Source organism: Salvelinus fontinalis, chromosome 24 (genome assembly GCF_029448725.1).
Source record: "Salvelinus fontinalis isolate EN_2023a chromosome 24, ASM2944872v1, whole genome shotgun sequence".
NCBI lineage: Eukaryota > Metazoa > Chordata > Actinopteri > Salmoniformes > Salmonidae > Salvelinus > Salvelinus fontinalis.
The window spans coordinates 16,192,424-16,210,413 of NC_074688.1; the positions used below are offsets into that span (position 1 = coordinate 16,192,424).

The window sequence follows — 17,990 nt, forward strand, 5'->3', positions numbered from 1 at the left end:
CCGATTGGTAGATTACAAATTCACCCACAGCAGCCAAACCACATCCAACTATTTGGCAGCTAAAGTGACAATCCCACTTTCTTCTATTGTCGTCATCACTTCAGAAAAGTTCTCATTATACTGTTAATGAGTTCCAGGGCTAATGGATGGGTATTGTCAGACGGAGGTGGTTAAATCTGCTTGGAGTAATTATGATGATTTATGACCTTAACAGAAGTTCATTCGAAGTGTTAAAATGCCTCCTGTGTTTGTCTGAAAAACGAACGAGACGAATGCTTTGAGTGACAGTGTGTGAGTTCAACTGACAGTGAAAGAGTACCTCTGAAGCCCACTCACAGAATGAACCTGTAGCGCTACACTATACAAAAACAGCTGCATACACTTGTATACATATGCAGGGCCGGCCCTCCCATTAGGCAAGATTGAATTTGGGGTGACATTTTGGCAATTGGCTGCCGCCCCTGATCGGCTACTACACCGCCGGCGCCCCAGACACTAGCTCATAGCTGTTGCTGCAGTTCCCGCCTCCACCCCATTCCCGCTTCTCCCGTAGTTCACTCCCACTATCCTTGATAGCTATAGTGATGTGTGTGTTTATATGGGATTATCCAATTGTGAAACATTAAAAATGAATCTACCAGTTTAAATGATTGTATTGATGTTTTTTTTTTAAGTTTGTATGTGAGGAAGAAGATTAGTGATTAAGGCAGTAGTCTAACCTGTTCACGTTAGCTAGCTACTAGTGGAAGTAATAATAAGCTACAGAGATTTTAAACTAAATTTGCTTCCATTTCTAAGAGACAGAAACAGGAACCGACTATTTTTTTTTAAAAATGAGAAAGTGTCACAATCTCTAAACCAAAGAAATTCCCTGCTGAATTTTTGCTGGCGGTGAGTTTTAACCTTTCACAAGCAGCGGCTCAATTGAACTCAACCAGGGTATTCCTCCAAGACTACCGATCTGATGCAGCTTTCGCTGGCGCATTAGCAAGCGCAAAAGAGTTGGCAGAGGAGATGGGTATTGAGTCCTGTTTCCCAGTGCAGCCCACGGTCCGTCCCGTGACTGAGGATGAGCCTGTGACTGTACCTCAGCAGAAATTCAAAGTACATTTCTTTAATCAGATTCTTGATTCTGCTATCCAGTTTGTCAACGAGCGCTTTACGCAGCTCGAAGAGCACAGCAGTGTTTTCAGCATCCTGTACAACATCCGCACCATCAAGGACAAGGACACTGCAGCACTTATCACTGACTGCACAACACTGGAGAGGGCCCTTACGTACAGGGATTCCAGGGACATCGGCGCAAAAGAGCTGTGTATTGAGCTCAAAGTCTTGAGCAGGAGACTGGACAGTGAGGCAAAACCACTTGACGCACTGGAGTACATATCCAGATATCAAATGGCCTACTTGTATCCCAATGCATTTGTTTGCCTCCCCGTGACAGTGGCAAGTGGAGAGCGCACATTCTCCAAGCTCAAACTCATCAAAAACTACCTGCACTCTACTATGAATCAAGAGAGACTCAATGAAATCTCCACCATATCAATTTCATATCAAACGAGTTGTCTTACAAAATCAACCTCCAACAAGCAGTGCATGCTTCTGCTGCCAGGAAGGCCAGGCGAGTCAACTTGTCTTGGAATGAAAGGTAAGTGTTGATCACACACTCACAATAATTCTATCACAGAGTCATTTGTAAGATTACTCAATTATCTATCACCTGTTTACTTTGTATTTTTATTTATTTAAATAGACTACATCTATCTCTCTCTCTGTCTCTTGCAGATGATTTGATTTCAGGACCATGGACAGTTACCGAGAGAAAACATTGCTGATTGCAAGGCAGCAACACAGCAGAGGAAAGAGGCCTCTTTAGGCAGGGCATGGAAAAAATAGATGCTGAAACTGATGCTGGACAATCAAATTCGATATGTAAATAAACAAAATTTGTTAAGGCTGGGTTATTGACATAAAGCTTATTATATACTGCTCCAGTGAAACGAGGCCCGCCATGCATTTCTGAAAGCACTTGTTTCCAAAGCTCAAATGATGTATCATTCTTTTTACACTTCTACAGGAATATTCAAATATGTTAAATATGTTAAATAAAAGTGTTATTTTTATTCTAATTGTAACAATTGTGGTGTCGTGGCATGTGTGATAACAGGTGTTATATTATTAGTAAGAAACTGCTACCTACTATAAGCAGCTGATGCTTATGGGGATATATTGATTCTTCTCTATGACATTCTGAAGCTGAGCTGCAGCCTATAATATTCGAGGAGATTTTAAAAAATGAAGCTATTAATTTAGCTTTCCGCTTTCTGAAGATACAGTTGAAGTCGGAAGTTTACGTACACCTTAGCCAAATACATTTAAACTCAGTTTTTCACAATTCCTGACATTTAATCCTAGTAAAAATTCCCTGTCTTAGGTCAGGTAGGATCACCACTTTATTTTAAGAATGTGAAATGGCAGAATAATAGTAGAGAGAATGATTTATTTCAGCTTTTATTTATTTCATCACATTCCCAGTGAGTCAGAAGTTTACATACACTCAATTAGTATTTGGTAGCATTGCCTATAAATTGTTTAACTTAGGTCAAACGTTTCGGGTAGCCATCCACAAGCTTCCCAGAATTTGTTGCGTGAATTTTGGTCCATTCCTCTTGACAGAGCTGGTGTAACTGAGTCAGGTTTGTAGGCCTCCTTGCTCGCAAACGCTTTTTCAGTTCTGCCCACACATTTTCTATAGGATTGAGGTCAGGGCTTTGTGATGGCCACTCCAATACCTTGACTTTGTTGTCCTTATGCCATTTTGCAACAACTTTGGAAGTATGCTTGGAGTCATTGTCCATTTGGAAGACCCATTTGCAACCAAGCTTTAACTTCCTGACTGATGTCTTGAGATGTTGCTTCAATATATCCACATAAATTTTCTTTCCTCATGATGCCATCTATTTTGTGAAGTGCACCAGTCCCTCCTGGGGCAAAGCACCCCCACAACATGATGCTGCCACCCTGTGCTTCATGGTTGGGATGGTGTTCTTCAGCTTGCAAGCCTCCTCCTTTTTCCTCCAAGCATAATGATGGTCATTATGGCCAAACAGTTCTATTTTTGTTTCATCAGACCAGAGGACATTTTTCCAAAAAGTACTATCTTTGTCCCCCTGTGCAGTTGCAAGCCGTAGTCTGGCTTTTTTATGGCGTTTTTTGGAGCAGTGGCTTCTTCCTTGCTGAGCAGCCTTTCAGGTTATGTCAATATAGGATGGGTTTTACTGTGGATTGATAAAATAATTTATATGTCTAAAGATAATGATTAAATATTTCCACTCTGAAACCATATAATTGTATGACATTTATTAGAATCATAAAACTATAATCTGATGATGTGTAGTTTTAGTCAGAATTAGAACAAGGACCTTTTGTTCCTTTTTAATATGTAAGCATGGTGCAAGTGAGAAACAAATGATAAGAGGAGCTATCGACAGACAAGTTGTACTACTGTGTCCCTTACAGGACATTCTGTCTCCACCCGTGGAGGGGAGAAACTATTAGGCTTGCAGAAAATGATGAAACATGTTGCAGATTAAACAATGTATCTATATAGTGGAAAAACACAGACTGTCTAAGCAAGGCGGAGCTTAAGATTTGAACTTGTTTGTGTGTGTTATAAAGACTGGGTTGCATTTTTGATGATAGAACGTTCTCGTGAATAAACACTTCGATTTTTGTAAATTGGGACTTTTGTCTGTTTCATTCAACCAGAATCTTACAAACTCTGGGTTGCAGACTGAGTAAATGAATGGAGGTTTATGAACATTGATAACAAAATTCTCATAACAGGATATTATAGTACCTGTTTCCTCCAGCATCTTCACAAGGTCCTTTGCTGTTGTTCTGGGATTGATTTACACTTTTCGCACCAAAGTACGTTAGTCTCTATGAGACAGAACGCATCAGCAGTTGAAGCTTACATTTTTCTGCCTCGTGGGAGCATCTGTCTGGGTGGGAATGTCACTTTTGAAAATGCCATGCTTAGATTCACGAGGATGGCTAAGATAATTTTTTTTGCTAGCAAGACACTCTGGTTTGATGTTGGAGAAATATGACCTATGACTTGGGCTGCTGTTATGTTCTGTTCCTCCGACTTTTAGCTGAGATAAATATTTGATTATTTTAGATTTTTGTCTCGCCTAGGGCGGCAGAACATCCAGGGCCGGCCCTGTACATATGCATGCCCCCTCACAGGCTATAATAGTTATTCTCAGAATGAATATTCTCAACATGTCACATTAAGCACACCACTGAAAAAACACAGTGAATTGCTTCACACCCAGTAATCTCTCTTTCCCCTCTCTCTCTCTCACACGCACAGAAATAGCACGTAAGCCGCAAACAAGGCGCACAGTGTCACCGGTTGCTAAGGGGATAGAGGAAAAATGGGAAGACAGAGATTGTGTGTTACAAAATTAATTAGAGCAAGATCCACCTTAGCAGGGACTGAGATGAAGGTTACCATGTTAAATGAGCCTGATGCTAAACTTAGACCATGAAGCAGAGAGATGTGTCATGTCGCTGTTTTAAATGGCTGTTGTGCTGGAGATGAAATGACTGGAAGAAGTATGGGAAAAAATAATTGTTCTTTCTCTATTATAGATATTGTGCTCAGCAGATGAATGTGCTCTAGATGAATCCCTTTTTTTCTACCTTATCTAAAGGAACAGTGACATCATGTCCAATCACTGATTATCGTTCACAGAACTCCACATCTCTTATCCAAGTTATCTCTCTCTCTCTCTTGATCCTGCCCCGCCCGAATCTTCTTCAATCTCTTTAATCCAAAATGGTTTATTGGTCTTCTACCATCCTTTCTCTCTTCACCACACCCTCCAGTTGTTAATTGTATCTAATATTTATTTTGTCTTCTCTCTCTCTGACAGGATTCTTCTGACTGTGGTGGTGATCTTTCGGATCCTGATCGTGGCCATCGTTGGCGAGACGGTGTACGAGGACGAGCAGACCATGTTCATCTGCAACACCCTGCAGCCGGGCTGCAACCAGGCCTGCTACGACAAGGCCTTCCCCATCTCCCACATCCGCTACTGGGTCTTCCAGATCATTCTGGTGTGTACGCCCAGCCTGTGCTTCATCACCTACTCTGTGCACCAGTCGGCCAAGCAGCGTGACAGACGCTACTCATTCCTCTACCCACTGCTGGAGCGTTCGGATTACGGGCAAAGCGGCACCAGGAAGCTTCGTAACATCAACGGTATCCTGGTGCACCACGGCGACGGTGGCGGGAAGGACGAGCATGACTGCATGGAGGTGAAGGAGATCCCCAACGCGCCGCGGGGGCTCACACACGGCAAGAAGTCCAAGCAGCGCCAGCAGGAGGGCATCTCGCGCTTCTACATTATCCAGGTGGTGTTCCGTAACGCACTGGAGATCGGCTTTCTGGTGGGACAGTACTTCCTATACGGCTTCAGCGTGCCGGGCATCTTCGAGTGCGACCGTTACCCCTGCTTGAAGGAGGTGGAGTGCTACGTGTCACGGCCCACCGAGAAAACGGTCTTCCTGGTCTTCATGTTCGCCGTGAGTGGCATCTGCGTGCTGCTCAACCTGGCAGAGCTCAACCACCTGGGCTGGAAGAAAATCAAGGCAGCCATCCGGGGCGTGCAGGCCCGCCGGAAGTCCATCTGCGAGATCCGCAAGAAGGACATGTCTCACCTGTCACAGCCCCCCAGCATGGGCAGGACCCAGTCCAGCGAGTCCGCCTACGTCTGATGGAGACAGGGCTAAATGCTGGGTAAGTGAGGGGGCAGGGTAGGGACCGAGTGGGACGACCACTCCATTCCACTCTCTCTTTTTAGTTTTAATGGAAAGAGGAGGAGGAGGAGGAGGAGGAGGAGGGGAAGCTGCCACGGAATATTTGGTGCATTTTTTTTACTATGGGACCAGCTGCACCTGTTCTTGTCATAACTTGTCATGTGAATGATGTTTTGATTGGGACGTTCCCAAAGGGCTGTGTGGGAGCCTTTTAGGAGAGGCTTCTGGCTGTTTTCGGGCCAGGGACGGTGAAGGGGACCGAGGGGTTTGTTATATCATGGTGCTGTTCTGGCTTATTTCATCCATGATGAAGAGAGCAGGAGGGGTCGTTAACAGAGAGAGAGAGGAAGAGCTGTCGCAACGATGATCGACTCTCTACAAGCTGCGTACAGGGAGTCAACTTTCTAGCCTCTCTTTCCTGCTGTGGAGAGAGAATGATGTTCCTCTCAAGCTAGTCTCCAGAGATTAAGATGACAGAGAGAGACAGTGTTCGGGAGTCCTGGAGCTGGTGCCAGAAGAAGCTGCTGTTTACGTTTTGTCTCCTGGCAAACAATTATTAACACAAACACCATGAAGGAATACTGAAAACATTTTTTCTCTACTTCTCCACTGCTGGCACCTGCACCATTGAGACTGAGGGTGGATGACAGTAATGTCTTCTTCTCCTCTTCTCCTCCGTGTAAACTTTAGAGAGGAACCCAAGGAGGCCATGCATAAACGACACCTCCACAGTCACAAACCGTTCCCCTCCACACAAAAACACCCCTACGCCGAGCTTCTCTCTCCAGCATTCCAATGTATTGCGTGTGTTTGTGACTGACTGAAAGAAAGAGAAAAATAAAGTGAAAGAGAGAAATAGGAGAGTAGAAGAGGAACCTTCTCCTTGCAATCTCAACGGAGAGGAACCAGATCATTTTATTACAAATTTAAACGTTAACGATATCATTATTATGAGTTGATTTATTCCTTTCGTGACAAAGTTGGTACCAGCCTTTGGATTTACTTCTTGTTTGAAAGTTCCTGCATATTATTTAATCTTTTAGTTGAGCGAGTATATCAAAATAGATGTATTTATCTTTATGGAGGGAGGGGAGGCAAAAAAACATGGTTGGGATCATGGGGGTACTTAAAATGTATAAATAGTCTTGTCTTTTTTTGTTCATTTCAAAGCATTTTGTTTCTGATCGATGGAACTGAATTTGTGTCTGAGAGGAGGATTGCAAGAGGTATTTGAAAAAGGCAGGTTTACAAAGCAGTGTTTCTAGAATGAACCAAGTGTTATCATGGATTGTACTCTTGACAGAGAACATGCTAATCTACTGGTTTGTGCTGCATCCCTCTCATATGTGGTGATCAGCAGGCATGCCTTTAAGGGAAGAGAAAAGATTGAGGAAAATACGATGGAAAATAAGTATTGCAGCATGATCCCTGAAGACAGGCGGGAGAGCGGCAGACAGAAAGGAACTCTCGTTGGGAAAAGCTCTGTAGCACCAGCAATAAAAACCCAACACACTCGCTCAACACCACTGAAGACACGGTTCAGCTTTTCTGCAACAGTGGTACACTCTAAAAGGGATCCCACATTTACAGCACAATGCCTTTTGACCCTGCAGTGAGGCCAGACACGGGAGGTGGAGGGCGGGGGTGTCCTTGTTGTGGATGTATTGAGGGAGGGGTGTGCACACTGAGCAGTAGTAGTGTCCATGGCGATAACATTATAAGAAGGCCAAACATGACCAGCGAGGTGCATCACCATACTGTACATTGTGCCTCCACGTGCAGGCGTGTGTGTTCCTTGGTTTATGTCCTGTCCAGAGAGAGAATCCCCATCAGCATGGTTCTGCTTGAGTGAAAATGTTTGGGCCGGAACATTCTCCTGGTGTTCTACCCCAAGGTCATATAGGAACCCTGTAATGGGAGTCACCCCAAGCACTGCCCAGGGACACACAACCTGGAGTGTGTAACGTACAGGCTTTACGAAACACTCTGTAGGGAGCAGGAGAGAGAAGAGGGAGAGGGGGGTTGCTGGAGACATTGACATCAACAGCATGTGTTCTTTTGGCACGTGCGTCTGGTACACTGTAAAACAGAGTAGGCAGCTCAGGTTGGAGATGTTTGGGTTTACAGTGACACCGGCTTGGCCCGGACCAAACCAACTTCGCAAGCCAAGCCGAGAAAACAGACATGGGAGAGGAAATATGGCTGGAACCTGGAAAGCCACCAAGCCTCTAGTTGCACATTTGTTTGAAAAGAACAGGAAATGTCCTAAACAGAACGACAGAAAGCCATGACAAAGTCCCCGCTAGTCACACAATGACAGAGGATTACAACCGCAGAGAGACACGTTTATGGAGATAGAACCGTTCAGAACTGTCCCCATGTAAGATGGCCGACAAAATGCGGCTCTACGAAATCAGCCTCTCTAGAGTTGTATCTCTATGTATGACTCCAGCTATCCACGCTCCTCCTCTCTATCCTCACTGAGCACACTGCTGATGTGGTTGTATAGTCTTACTGAGGTGTGACTGATGAAGTAGCCAGAGAAGGCTCTTTATTCGTTCAGTCTTGTCTGTGATTAACCCACTGATACTAGTAGATAATCTCTAGTATAAAATTAGTCCCCTTCTTCAGAGCTCGTTGAATGGCCGTGGGATTGGATGAGGAGGAGCCTTGTTCTTAGAAGACTGCTGAGAAGGCGTAATAATAGAGGTTAAGGCCGGGCTTTCTCTAAATTATCCTGGGCGCTTCTCTTTAAGAAAACGGTTTGGGAAGGTTGGTCTGAAGTGTAGTATAGTAGTGTACAAGTACTGTCCCCATGTGTCTCTCTCCTGCTCTCCTGTCTGGTCTCATTGAGGGTTATATAACAGGGTTGGGATAAGGACACTTCCCAAAGTGAACACTTCACAGGGTTCTAGTGGTCCAATGCTCTCTCCAGTCTATATGTGAAAATTATGCAATTTTCTTTTCTTAATTTGTTTCCTTTTTTCTGGCTTGTGGATTCATTTTGTTGTCTTTTTCTCTTTTTTTGTACAGTGATGTAATTGAAAGACCTATCGAAAAAGCAGTTTTTTTCCTATGTAAAGAACAAAACATTTTAAATGTACAAACTGGGGGGGGGGGGGGTTGAAATGTGATCACATGTATTGTATCCCTTGCCAAAGTGATATACAAATTACATGGGGTTTAAAATGTATTCTTTTTTAAGGCATGCACAATGGCTAGAATAAGCATGTTTCTACCTGTTTTTGAAAACTCAATCTTTAAAAGAAAGAAGAGGTTTTTTTAGTTGTCGTCCAAGCTTCGGAGATAAAACGTGTAATTAAGTCTTGATGTCAAGAATCTCTCCTTTCCAACTCTTTTACAAGTCAGTACCAACCCAAGAGGTAATTTCTAAATGGAATAGGGTAGGATTCAGCCCTGCTGTTTTTTTACCAACATTTTGAGGTACTTTACCTGCTATAAAAAGATTAAGATTTTTTTTCAACAACAACACTTAAGATGTGGATACTTCGAATTGTACTTGTGTGTACTGTAAGCCACACTTTTCAGGGTAAATACAACAGTACATTGACAAAATAAAGGAAAAAATATTCCAGAGTAATGCAAATGAATTACGACTGAACGAATTAAGTCTGACGAAAGGAACAGTGAAGCCCTAAGACAACAGTAACATTATGGGGACTGTGTAGCCCTCTGCTTCAGGTCAACACATTGAGGACTACTGCACAACATACAAACAGTCTCAGGAATTATGCACTTCTAAATGATGAACAATCTTTTAAAACTAGGCTTTGTATTCATATTTCTACAATTAATACAACAAAACTTTTCTAAATGCTGTCAGACAACATCTGCATTCTTTCTTACACAGAAAACCCATCAGGAAACATCATATAGATAGTAAGGCACATCAAGTATTGTCAATCAGTACACACATGAGAAAGTTCATGTATTACTACATACACATTCTCAAGACTAGTTTGATGGCAAGAAAATCCCTTTAATCTGCAGAGTTACGGCAAAACAGACCCATAACCCTACTTCTGTGGCCACTTCCTTGTATCCAAGCCTAAACCAGCCCTCTTGCCTAAAACGTTGGTGCTATCAATCCTCATCATGGGTTGCATTGAATCAGTGACAAGGAAGGTCATTTACAAGTTCAGATAAATATTTCCGAGGAGATGGAAGCAAGGACCTACAGACAGCTCACACACGCTTCCAATTGGCAGGAACGGACACCATCTGTGGTGGCACTTTTAAATACCTGCTGTACCGTCACTCTAGCACACTACTACCACCAGTGCCACCTGTCCTAACCTCACATGTAGGGCTGCATTCAAACCAGTGGCATGGGGGGTGTGGAGAGGTAACAGACCCAGGTTTACGTCATCAGGTCTGGCACCGCCGACTCTTGAGATAAAAAGGGACCCGTCTAAACATTTTAACGAGACCGGTTGTGTTGAAAGTTTTATAAACAAGGGCTTTATAGTTTCAGCACAGTGTCTTAGTCTCCTTCATCCCCCCTTCACCATAGAAACAAAAACATAACATACCGCTATCCCAATATTTATCTCCCTAACAGAACGTGGTGACCATGTTTGTTGCTCAAGGACCTAATCAAACCTTTAGCCTTGTTGTGCCAATGGGTGATACGCAGTGCCGTCAACTTCACTAGCCTGAAAATGATGCAGCCCCCCCCCCCTTCCCACCTTGGGCCAGTTGGGCCAATTAGTAATAACAATTCAAACTAGACTATACTGATAGTAACAAAAGCTATAGCGCCACCATGTGGTGTCGATACGAATGTTCTTGGTTGCAGTGCATTTGGAAAGTATTCAGACCTCTTGACTTTTTCCACATTTTGTTACGTTACAGCCTTATTCTAAAATGTATTGATTGGACATCATTTGGAAAGGCACACACCTGTCTATATAAGGTCCCACAGTTGACAGTGCATGTCAGAGGAAAAACCAAGCCAATTGTCCGTACAGCTCCAAGACAGGATTGTGTCGAGGCACAGATCGGGGGAAGGGTACCAAAAAATGGTACCAAAAAATGTCTGCAGCATTGAAGGTCTCCAAGAACACAGTGGCCTCCATTATTCTTAAATGGAAGATGCTTGGAACCACCAAGACTCTTCCTAGAGCTGGCCGCCCCAGCCAAACTGAGAAATTGGGAGAGAAGGGCATTGGTCAGGGAGGTAACCAAGAACCCAATGGTCACTCTGACAGAGCTCTAGAGTTCGTCTGTGGAGATGGGAGAACCTTCGAGAAGGACAACCATCTCTGCAGCACTCCACCAATCAAGCCTTTATGGTAGAGTGGCCAAATGGAAGCCACTCCTCTGTAAAAGGCACATTACAGCCCGCTTGGAGTTTGCCAAAAGGCACCTAAAGGACTCTCAGACCATGAGAAACAAGATTCTCTGGTCTGATGAAACCAAGATTGAACTCTTTGGCCTGAATGCCAAGCATCACATCTGGAGGAAACCCCATCCATATGGTGAAGCATGGTGGTGGCAGCATCATGCTGTGGGGATGTTTCTCAGCGGCAGGGACTGAGAGTCTAGTCAGGATTGAGGGAAAGATGAACAGAGCAAAGTACAGAGAGATCCTTGATGAAAACCTGCTCCAGAGCGCTCAGGACCTCAGACTGAGGTGAAGGTTAATCTTCCAACAGGACAATGGCCCTAAGCACACAGCCAAGACAACGCAGGAGTGGCTTCGGGACAAGTCTCTGAATGTCCTTGAGTGGCCCAGCCAGAGCCAGGACTTGAACCCGATCAAACATCTCTGGATAGACCTGAAAATAGCTGTGCAGCAACGCTCCCCATCCAAGAGGATCTGCAGAGAAGAATGGAAGAAACTCCCCAAATACAGGTGTGCCAAGCCTGTAGCGTCATACCCAAGAACACTTGATGCTGTAATCGCTGCCAAAGGTGCTTCAACAAAGTACTGATTAAACGGTCTGAATACTTATGTAAATGTGATCGTTTTTGCTTTGTCATTACGGGGTATTGTGTGTAGATTAATGAGGGAAAAAACGATTTAATACATTTTAGAATAAGGCTGTAACGTAACAAAATGTGGAAAAAGTCAAGGGGTCTGAATACTTTCCTAAGGCACTGTATGATGAGTTGTGACAGTGTTTGCAACATGTTTACCAGATTTTGTTACAATACGAATATCTGTGACTGATTTATATGCATTTATGTGCCAGACCACGCCCACGTGAATGTTTATTGGTCAAGAGCGGCCATGTTGTTTTAGGTACTAGTCTGGAAAATATTGCGTTGAGAGATCTTTGTCCATAGATGCCACATATCAAGTTTCATGCAGATTGGTAATTCAATGCCAGAGGAGTAGAGTTGTAAGTCTTTTTCACAATATTGTAAATGGCGGAAAATCCATCATAGCAGACCTTATTTGTTTCTTGTGAGGAGAGGGACCTACTGTATGTACAGAATTACATGACCTTTGGTCAAATGGAGTGAGGGGTGTGACCTTTTAAAGTTAGCATTTTCAATAACTTGTTATAGCGCCACAGTCTGGCCAAACAGTGTCATTTTGTAAATGGCGGATCTCTATTGCAAGATGCATCCTTCACCCAAGTTCTGCCAAAATTAGGCCAGTGCTCTCTGAGATATCGCATGTGACGAACGTACTAACGGACGCATATAGATATAGATCCACAGTCCCCTCCCCGATGATCAACTACATGATCAGCTAAAGGCTGGCAAAAATACCCAACATTGTCTATTGTGTCAAAACATGCTTTTAAAATGGACCCTAGCCTGCTAGATCTGTATTCTCATTGGCCACAATAAGCAAGGAAATCACTACTTCATGCAAGACAGACTTGCATCGTTCAAGGGATTAGTAGAACGTGTCATAAGAATTTGAACATGAGAATTGGTATTGATGATACTTGTTACATGCCTTTAGTATCCCACTCTCCACTCTGAGAGTCTGAGCCATGATGAAACCAGCTCTGTCTTGTCATGTGAAGAACATGACACCCACTGAGTCTGAGGCTTTGACGTGCTGATGTAGTCGACACAAACAGCCACACCGAGCTGGATTAGGAATATTTCGTTTATGGGGGCAATTTCAAACCCTTTAATCTCTCATGATATCAATAGTAACTAGGCAATTTCATTAAATTGAGTGCTGCTTGATCTAGTGAGGACAGGGCTAAGGCCGTGAGGTTTTTCAGAAGAGAAGCTTTAGTGTGGGGAAAACGACTACCTGTCCCCTCACCTGACACAGTGGCCCCTTTGAGTCATAAAGTAGCATACAAATTAGAGTAAACAATTTACATAAAGCTTATGATTCTTGATCCACACCACCACTGCACTGTCAAATGAAATGAAGCTACCTAATAGGAGTGGTTGCTACGGTAACGTCATGAGAAATAATATGAGGAACGTGTTCGGGTACGAGAGTGGGTTGAGGACGAGGTAATGTCTATATTTGGCTCGGTTGTAACCACAGGGTACTAAAATGACTGAACGTCAGGTATGTGTTTTCTTAAGGCGCAGAAAGGGAAATGTATTAGCTGTAGAAGAACATGTGATTGTTTCATCATAGCTCTGTATGTCTCCAACACCGAAGTGGACATAACAAAAATGCTAAGAAAGAAAAAAACACTTGTTTGTGATTTTTAACAGAAAATCTGTTGTTTTGACTGCAGATTTTATTTTATATACAACTGAGCTTATTTGAAGGTTTCTTGACCATTGTGTCTGACTTGTACTGTACTGTATGTAAATAGTGAATAAAACCTTGAATGTTACACATGCTGAGCTTGACCTTGTGGTGATTGACAGTGTGCAGCCCTCTCTGGAGGAATGGAGGTGTCTAAATAGCTAACCATTTTCTGTGTTTGTGTGCATGAGAGACAGAGACCGAGAGAGAGATGGGAAACCGAAATGTCAGATTGTCCACGTGAATGGAATCGAAAAACAAAAGCAGTATGTTATAATATGACACATCAAAATGTGCTGCTGCTGAAGTGATAAAACTGACCAAAAATAATAACAATTCCAAGTAGCTGCTTGCGCTAATGGCATCAGTGATAATAACAAGGGAAAAGGAGGAGGGAATGCTGTGTGTGTGTGTGCGCGCGTGCGTATGTGCGTGCGTGCCAAGGTTATTACAGTAAACTAAAACTGAAACTAAAACAAAAAAATAATCATGAAAAAACTATTTAGTAAAACTAAATTCATTTAAATAATTAACAAAAACGTTTGGAAAAACTTAAACTATACTGAAACTATGATCTTTGATTCCAAAACAAACTAAAATTCAAAGCATATTATGTTCTCTTTTAGTCTTTTTCCCTAAACTTTCAATGTAGGTTTTCAATGTGGTTTTCAAGTTTTCAAGCTACTGAATCTGGTGGGTAAATGCTGCCAGGAGATGGCGATGTTTCAAATAGACCTAGTTTGTGCATCACTATTACTAGTTAGGACCAGATATTATGGAGGAATTAAGCAAAAAGGCAGTTTCCCATTGAAAAAAGGGTCATGGTTCAGGTCGGTGTAAGTGAGCGTTACCCTTCTCCTGTGAGCGTGCTTTCTCGGGTAGCCTAGCGACCAGCAGGCAGAGGCAACTGCTTCAGCCACTTTGAGAACTAAAACAAAGTTGTTTTTCTCCTAATCTACTTATTGGAAAGAATGTCAATTTGGGCTCAGAATGCTCAGAACTCATTCAGCTTTTCATAAAATTCCCCGAAAATCTACTACAGTTACTATGTGTGTGGGCAATCTGTAATATTCGGTAGAATCCTATGGCTCTCGCATTGGCACCAGTGCGATAGCAGCTGGCTCTGGAGAACTTAAATAAAAAAATAGAAAAAACTAATCAAAAAAAATAAATATTAAAACACAAAACTATCATAACCTTGGTGTGAGCGTGCGTGTGCGTTTGTGTGTATGTGTTCATTCCTCTTTCATTTCTGTTGCACTAAACAGCAGCACTGTCAACAGAGAAAGTGTGTGCAGTGTGTATGTGTGTGCATGTGTGTGTCTCTGAGGGCTGGTTGCCACAGCAATAAGCCTGGCAGTAATATCTCTAAACCCAGCAAGGATTAATCTGTACACAGATGGCCGGGGGGACAGCATCTCTTCCTGACCACTGTGCAGCCTTCGTATTCATCATCAGCAATATGGCCTTCGTCTTCATCATCATTGTCACCAAGACTAGTATCATCATAAACATCAAGCTCGTCATCTTCATCATCATCATAATCATCATCATCACTGCCATCAAGACTAGTATCATCATAAACGTCTCCGTCATCTTCATCATCATTATCATCCTCGCCATCGTCGTGTCGTTCATCACAAATGTGATCATTCACATCATCATTGCTATTATCAAAACCATCTTCATAAAAACAATCAATACATTCACCAACTGGCAAATCATTACATCTCCCTTATTCTTACATAACCCAGGCCACATAATAGAGGTATCCCAGTACTATGCCGATTTAGGTTTAAATTGCAGATCTACTCTAAACATCTATTATAAAAAAAATACATAATATGCAATACATTGCAGGGCAGCATCTAATATGGATGATTAAATGTGAGCATAGAACTAAGACAAGCAAAAACCATAACCAGCAATGTTACATGTACCCTGATGAAAACAAGCATGTTTCTTGGTGCTGGGGAGAAAGGGAGGAGGAGGAGAGAGGGTTGGGGGTAAGATGGTTAGCGGAGGAGAGAGGGTTAAAGGAATAGGAGGAGAGGATGAGAGGGTTAAAGGAATAGGAGGAGAGGATGAGAGGGTTAAAGGAATAGGAGGAGAGGATGAGAGGGTTAAAGGAATAGGAGGAGAGGGTGAGCGTGTTAAAGGAATAGGAGGAGAGGATGAGAGGTTTAAAGGAATAGGAGGAGAGGATGAGAGGGTTAAAGGAATAGGAGGAGAGGATGAGAGGGTTAAAGGAACAGGAGGAGAGGATGAGAGGGTTAAAGGAATAGGAGGAGAGGATGAGAGGGTTAAAGGAATAGGAGGAGAGGGTGAGCGTGTTAAATGAATAGGAGGAGAGGATGAGAGGGTTAAAGGAATAGGAGGAGAGGATGAGAGAGTTAAAGGAACAGGAGGAGAGGATGAGAGGGTTAAAGGAATAGGAGGAGAGGATGAGAGGGTTAAAGGAATAGGAGGAGAGAGGGTTAAAGGAATAGGAGAGGATGAGAGTGTTAAAGGAACAGGAGGGGAGGATGAGAGGGTTAAAGGAATAGGAGGAAAGGATGAGAGGGTTAAAGGAATAGGAAGAGAGGATGAGAGGGTTAAAGGAACAGGAGGAGAGAGGGTTAAAGGAATAGGAGGAGATGATGAGAGGGTTAAAGGAATAGGAGGAGAGGATGAGAGGGTTAAAGGAATAGGAGGAGAGGATGAGAGGGTTAAAGGAACAGGAGGAGAGGATGAGAGGGTTAAAGGAATAGGAGGAGATGATGAGAGGGTTAAAGGAACAGGAGGAGAGGATGAGAGGGTTAAAGGAACAGGAGGAGAGAGGGTTAAAGGAATAGGAGGAGAGGATGAGAGGGTTAAAGGAATAGGAGGAGAGAGGGTTAAAGGAACAGGAGGAGAGAGGATTAAATGAACAGGAGGAGAGAGGGTTAAAGGAACAGGAGGAGAGGATGAGAGGGTTAAAGGAATAGGAGGAGAGAGGGTTAAAGGAATAGGAGGAGAGGATGAGAGGGTTAAAGGAATAGGAGGAGAGGATGAGAGGGTTAAAGGAACAGGAGTAGAGAGGGTTAAAGGAACAGGAGGAGAGAGGGTTAAAGGAATAGGAGGAGAGAGGATTAAAGGAATAGGAGGAGAGAGGGTTAAAGGAACAGGAGGAGAGAGGGTTAAAGGAATAGGATGAGAGAGGGTTAAAGGAACAGGAGGAGAGAGGGTTAAATGAACATGAGGAGAGAGGGTTAAATGAATAGGAGGAGTGTAATGGGGGAAGAAGTTAACATGGTGAGCAGATGAAGAAGGGAAGGGTTAGAGGAGAGAAGAAAGGAGTTTAAGGATGAAGTAGAGGGCTAGAGGAGAACTCAGGGAAGGAGGAGGAGGAGGAGGAGGAGGAAGAGAGGTAAAAAGGAAGAGGGTTAGAAGGCAGCAGAGCTGGGAACAGGCTGGATGTTCTGCCTGGGTGCTTCTGCCTTGTCTTCAGGGGGAGCAGCTGAGGAGCAGGGACAGGTGGGCCACAAGACAGGGGAGGAGGAGGGAGGAAGGGGAGGGGACACTACTACAGGACCAAATAGAGGGCATTCAGAGAGAGAGAGAGAGAGAGAGAGAGAGAGAGAGAGAGGTGGGGAGAATGAAAAGCGATAAGTGGAACTTCATTGAAGGTGATGAGCCAAAAAGAAATGAGAAGATCAAAGGTAGAAGCGATGAGATTGTCATTAAGAGACAGAGAGGAGAGAGAGAGAGAGAGAGAGAGAGAGAGAGAGAGAGAGAGAGAGAGAGAGAGAGAGAGAGAGAAAAACATAGAGAGAGAAAAACATAGAGAGAGAGACAAAGAAATTGCAAGCTGTGGGGTGGCTGACAGGAAGTGAAGTGTGTCCTAACAGGAAGCAGCAGATCTTAGCTGCGCACACCAATGAAACACTAGCCTTCCTTGGCGGCCTCGCACACTTTCACACACGCTGACGGATTGGCAAGGCTGCCGTGGCACAACACGGGCGATGTCTGGTCCTCTACTCAGCGCTGCACGCCACCCTGCCTGTCCACATGGCAGAGATACGTCAGGCTGACAAGCAGTGAAGGCCGGGGACGGACCATTTAGAGCTGGGATACTATAGGCTACACATCTAGAAGTTAACACAAGGATAGAAAAATGCCTAAACACACAGCATCTTACTATTAGTCACATTACTAAAAAGATTGTCCATAACTTAACATGAAGTTATGATTACATATATCAGGTTCCATGGTTTCATGTTGTCCTAATATCTTGTATTCCTCTGATGTGACCCTAAAACCGACCTAACCCATTGTAAACAAGCCCGTCCTTACATAACCAGAGGAACAGGGCGAGACAATATAGGCCTATATTATCTCCCAAAAGAACACTGGACTCTCTGTCATAAGAACTCTGAGAGCTGTACAGTCCTTATGTAATTCTCAGTCTGCTCTCTGCTTTTAAGGCTGGCCCTTC

General features: G+C 43.5%; 1 protein-coding gene across 1 annotated transcript in view; it reads left to right on the top strand.

Moving 5' to 3' along the window:
• Window positions 1-13,627, top strand: part of LOC129822028 (gap junction delta-2 protein) — a 44,929-nt gene extending 31,302 nt beyond the window's left edge. Inside the window, exon 2 of the mRNA XM_055879875.1 lies at window positions 4,944-13,627. Within this exon, the coding sequence (XP_055735850.1) occupies window positions 4,944-5,787 (844 nt within the window). The 3' untranslated portion in view covers window positions 5,788-13,627. The remainder of the gene's footprint in view (window positions 1-4,943) is intronic.
• The last annotated feature ends 4,363 nt before the right edge of the window (window positions 13,628-17,990 follow it).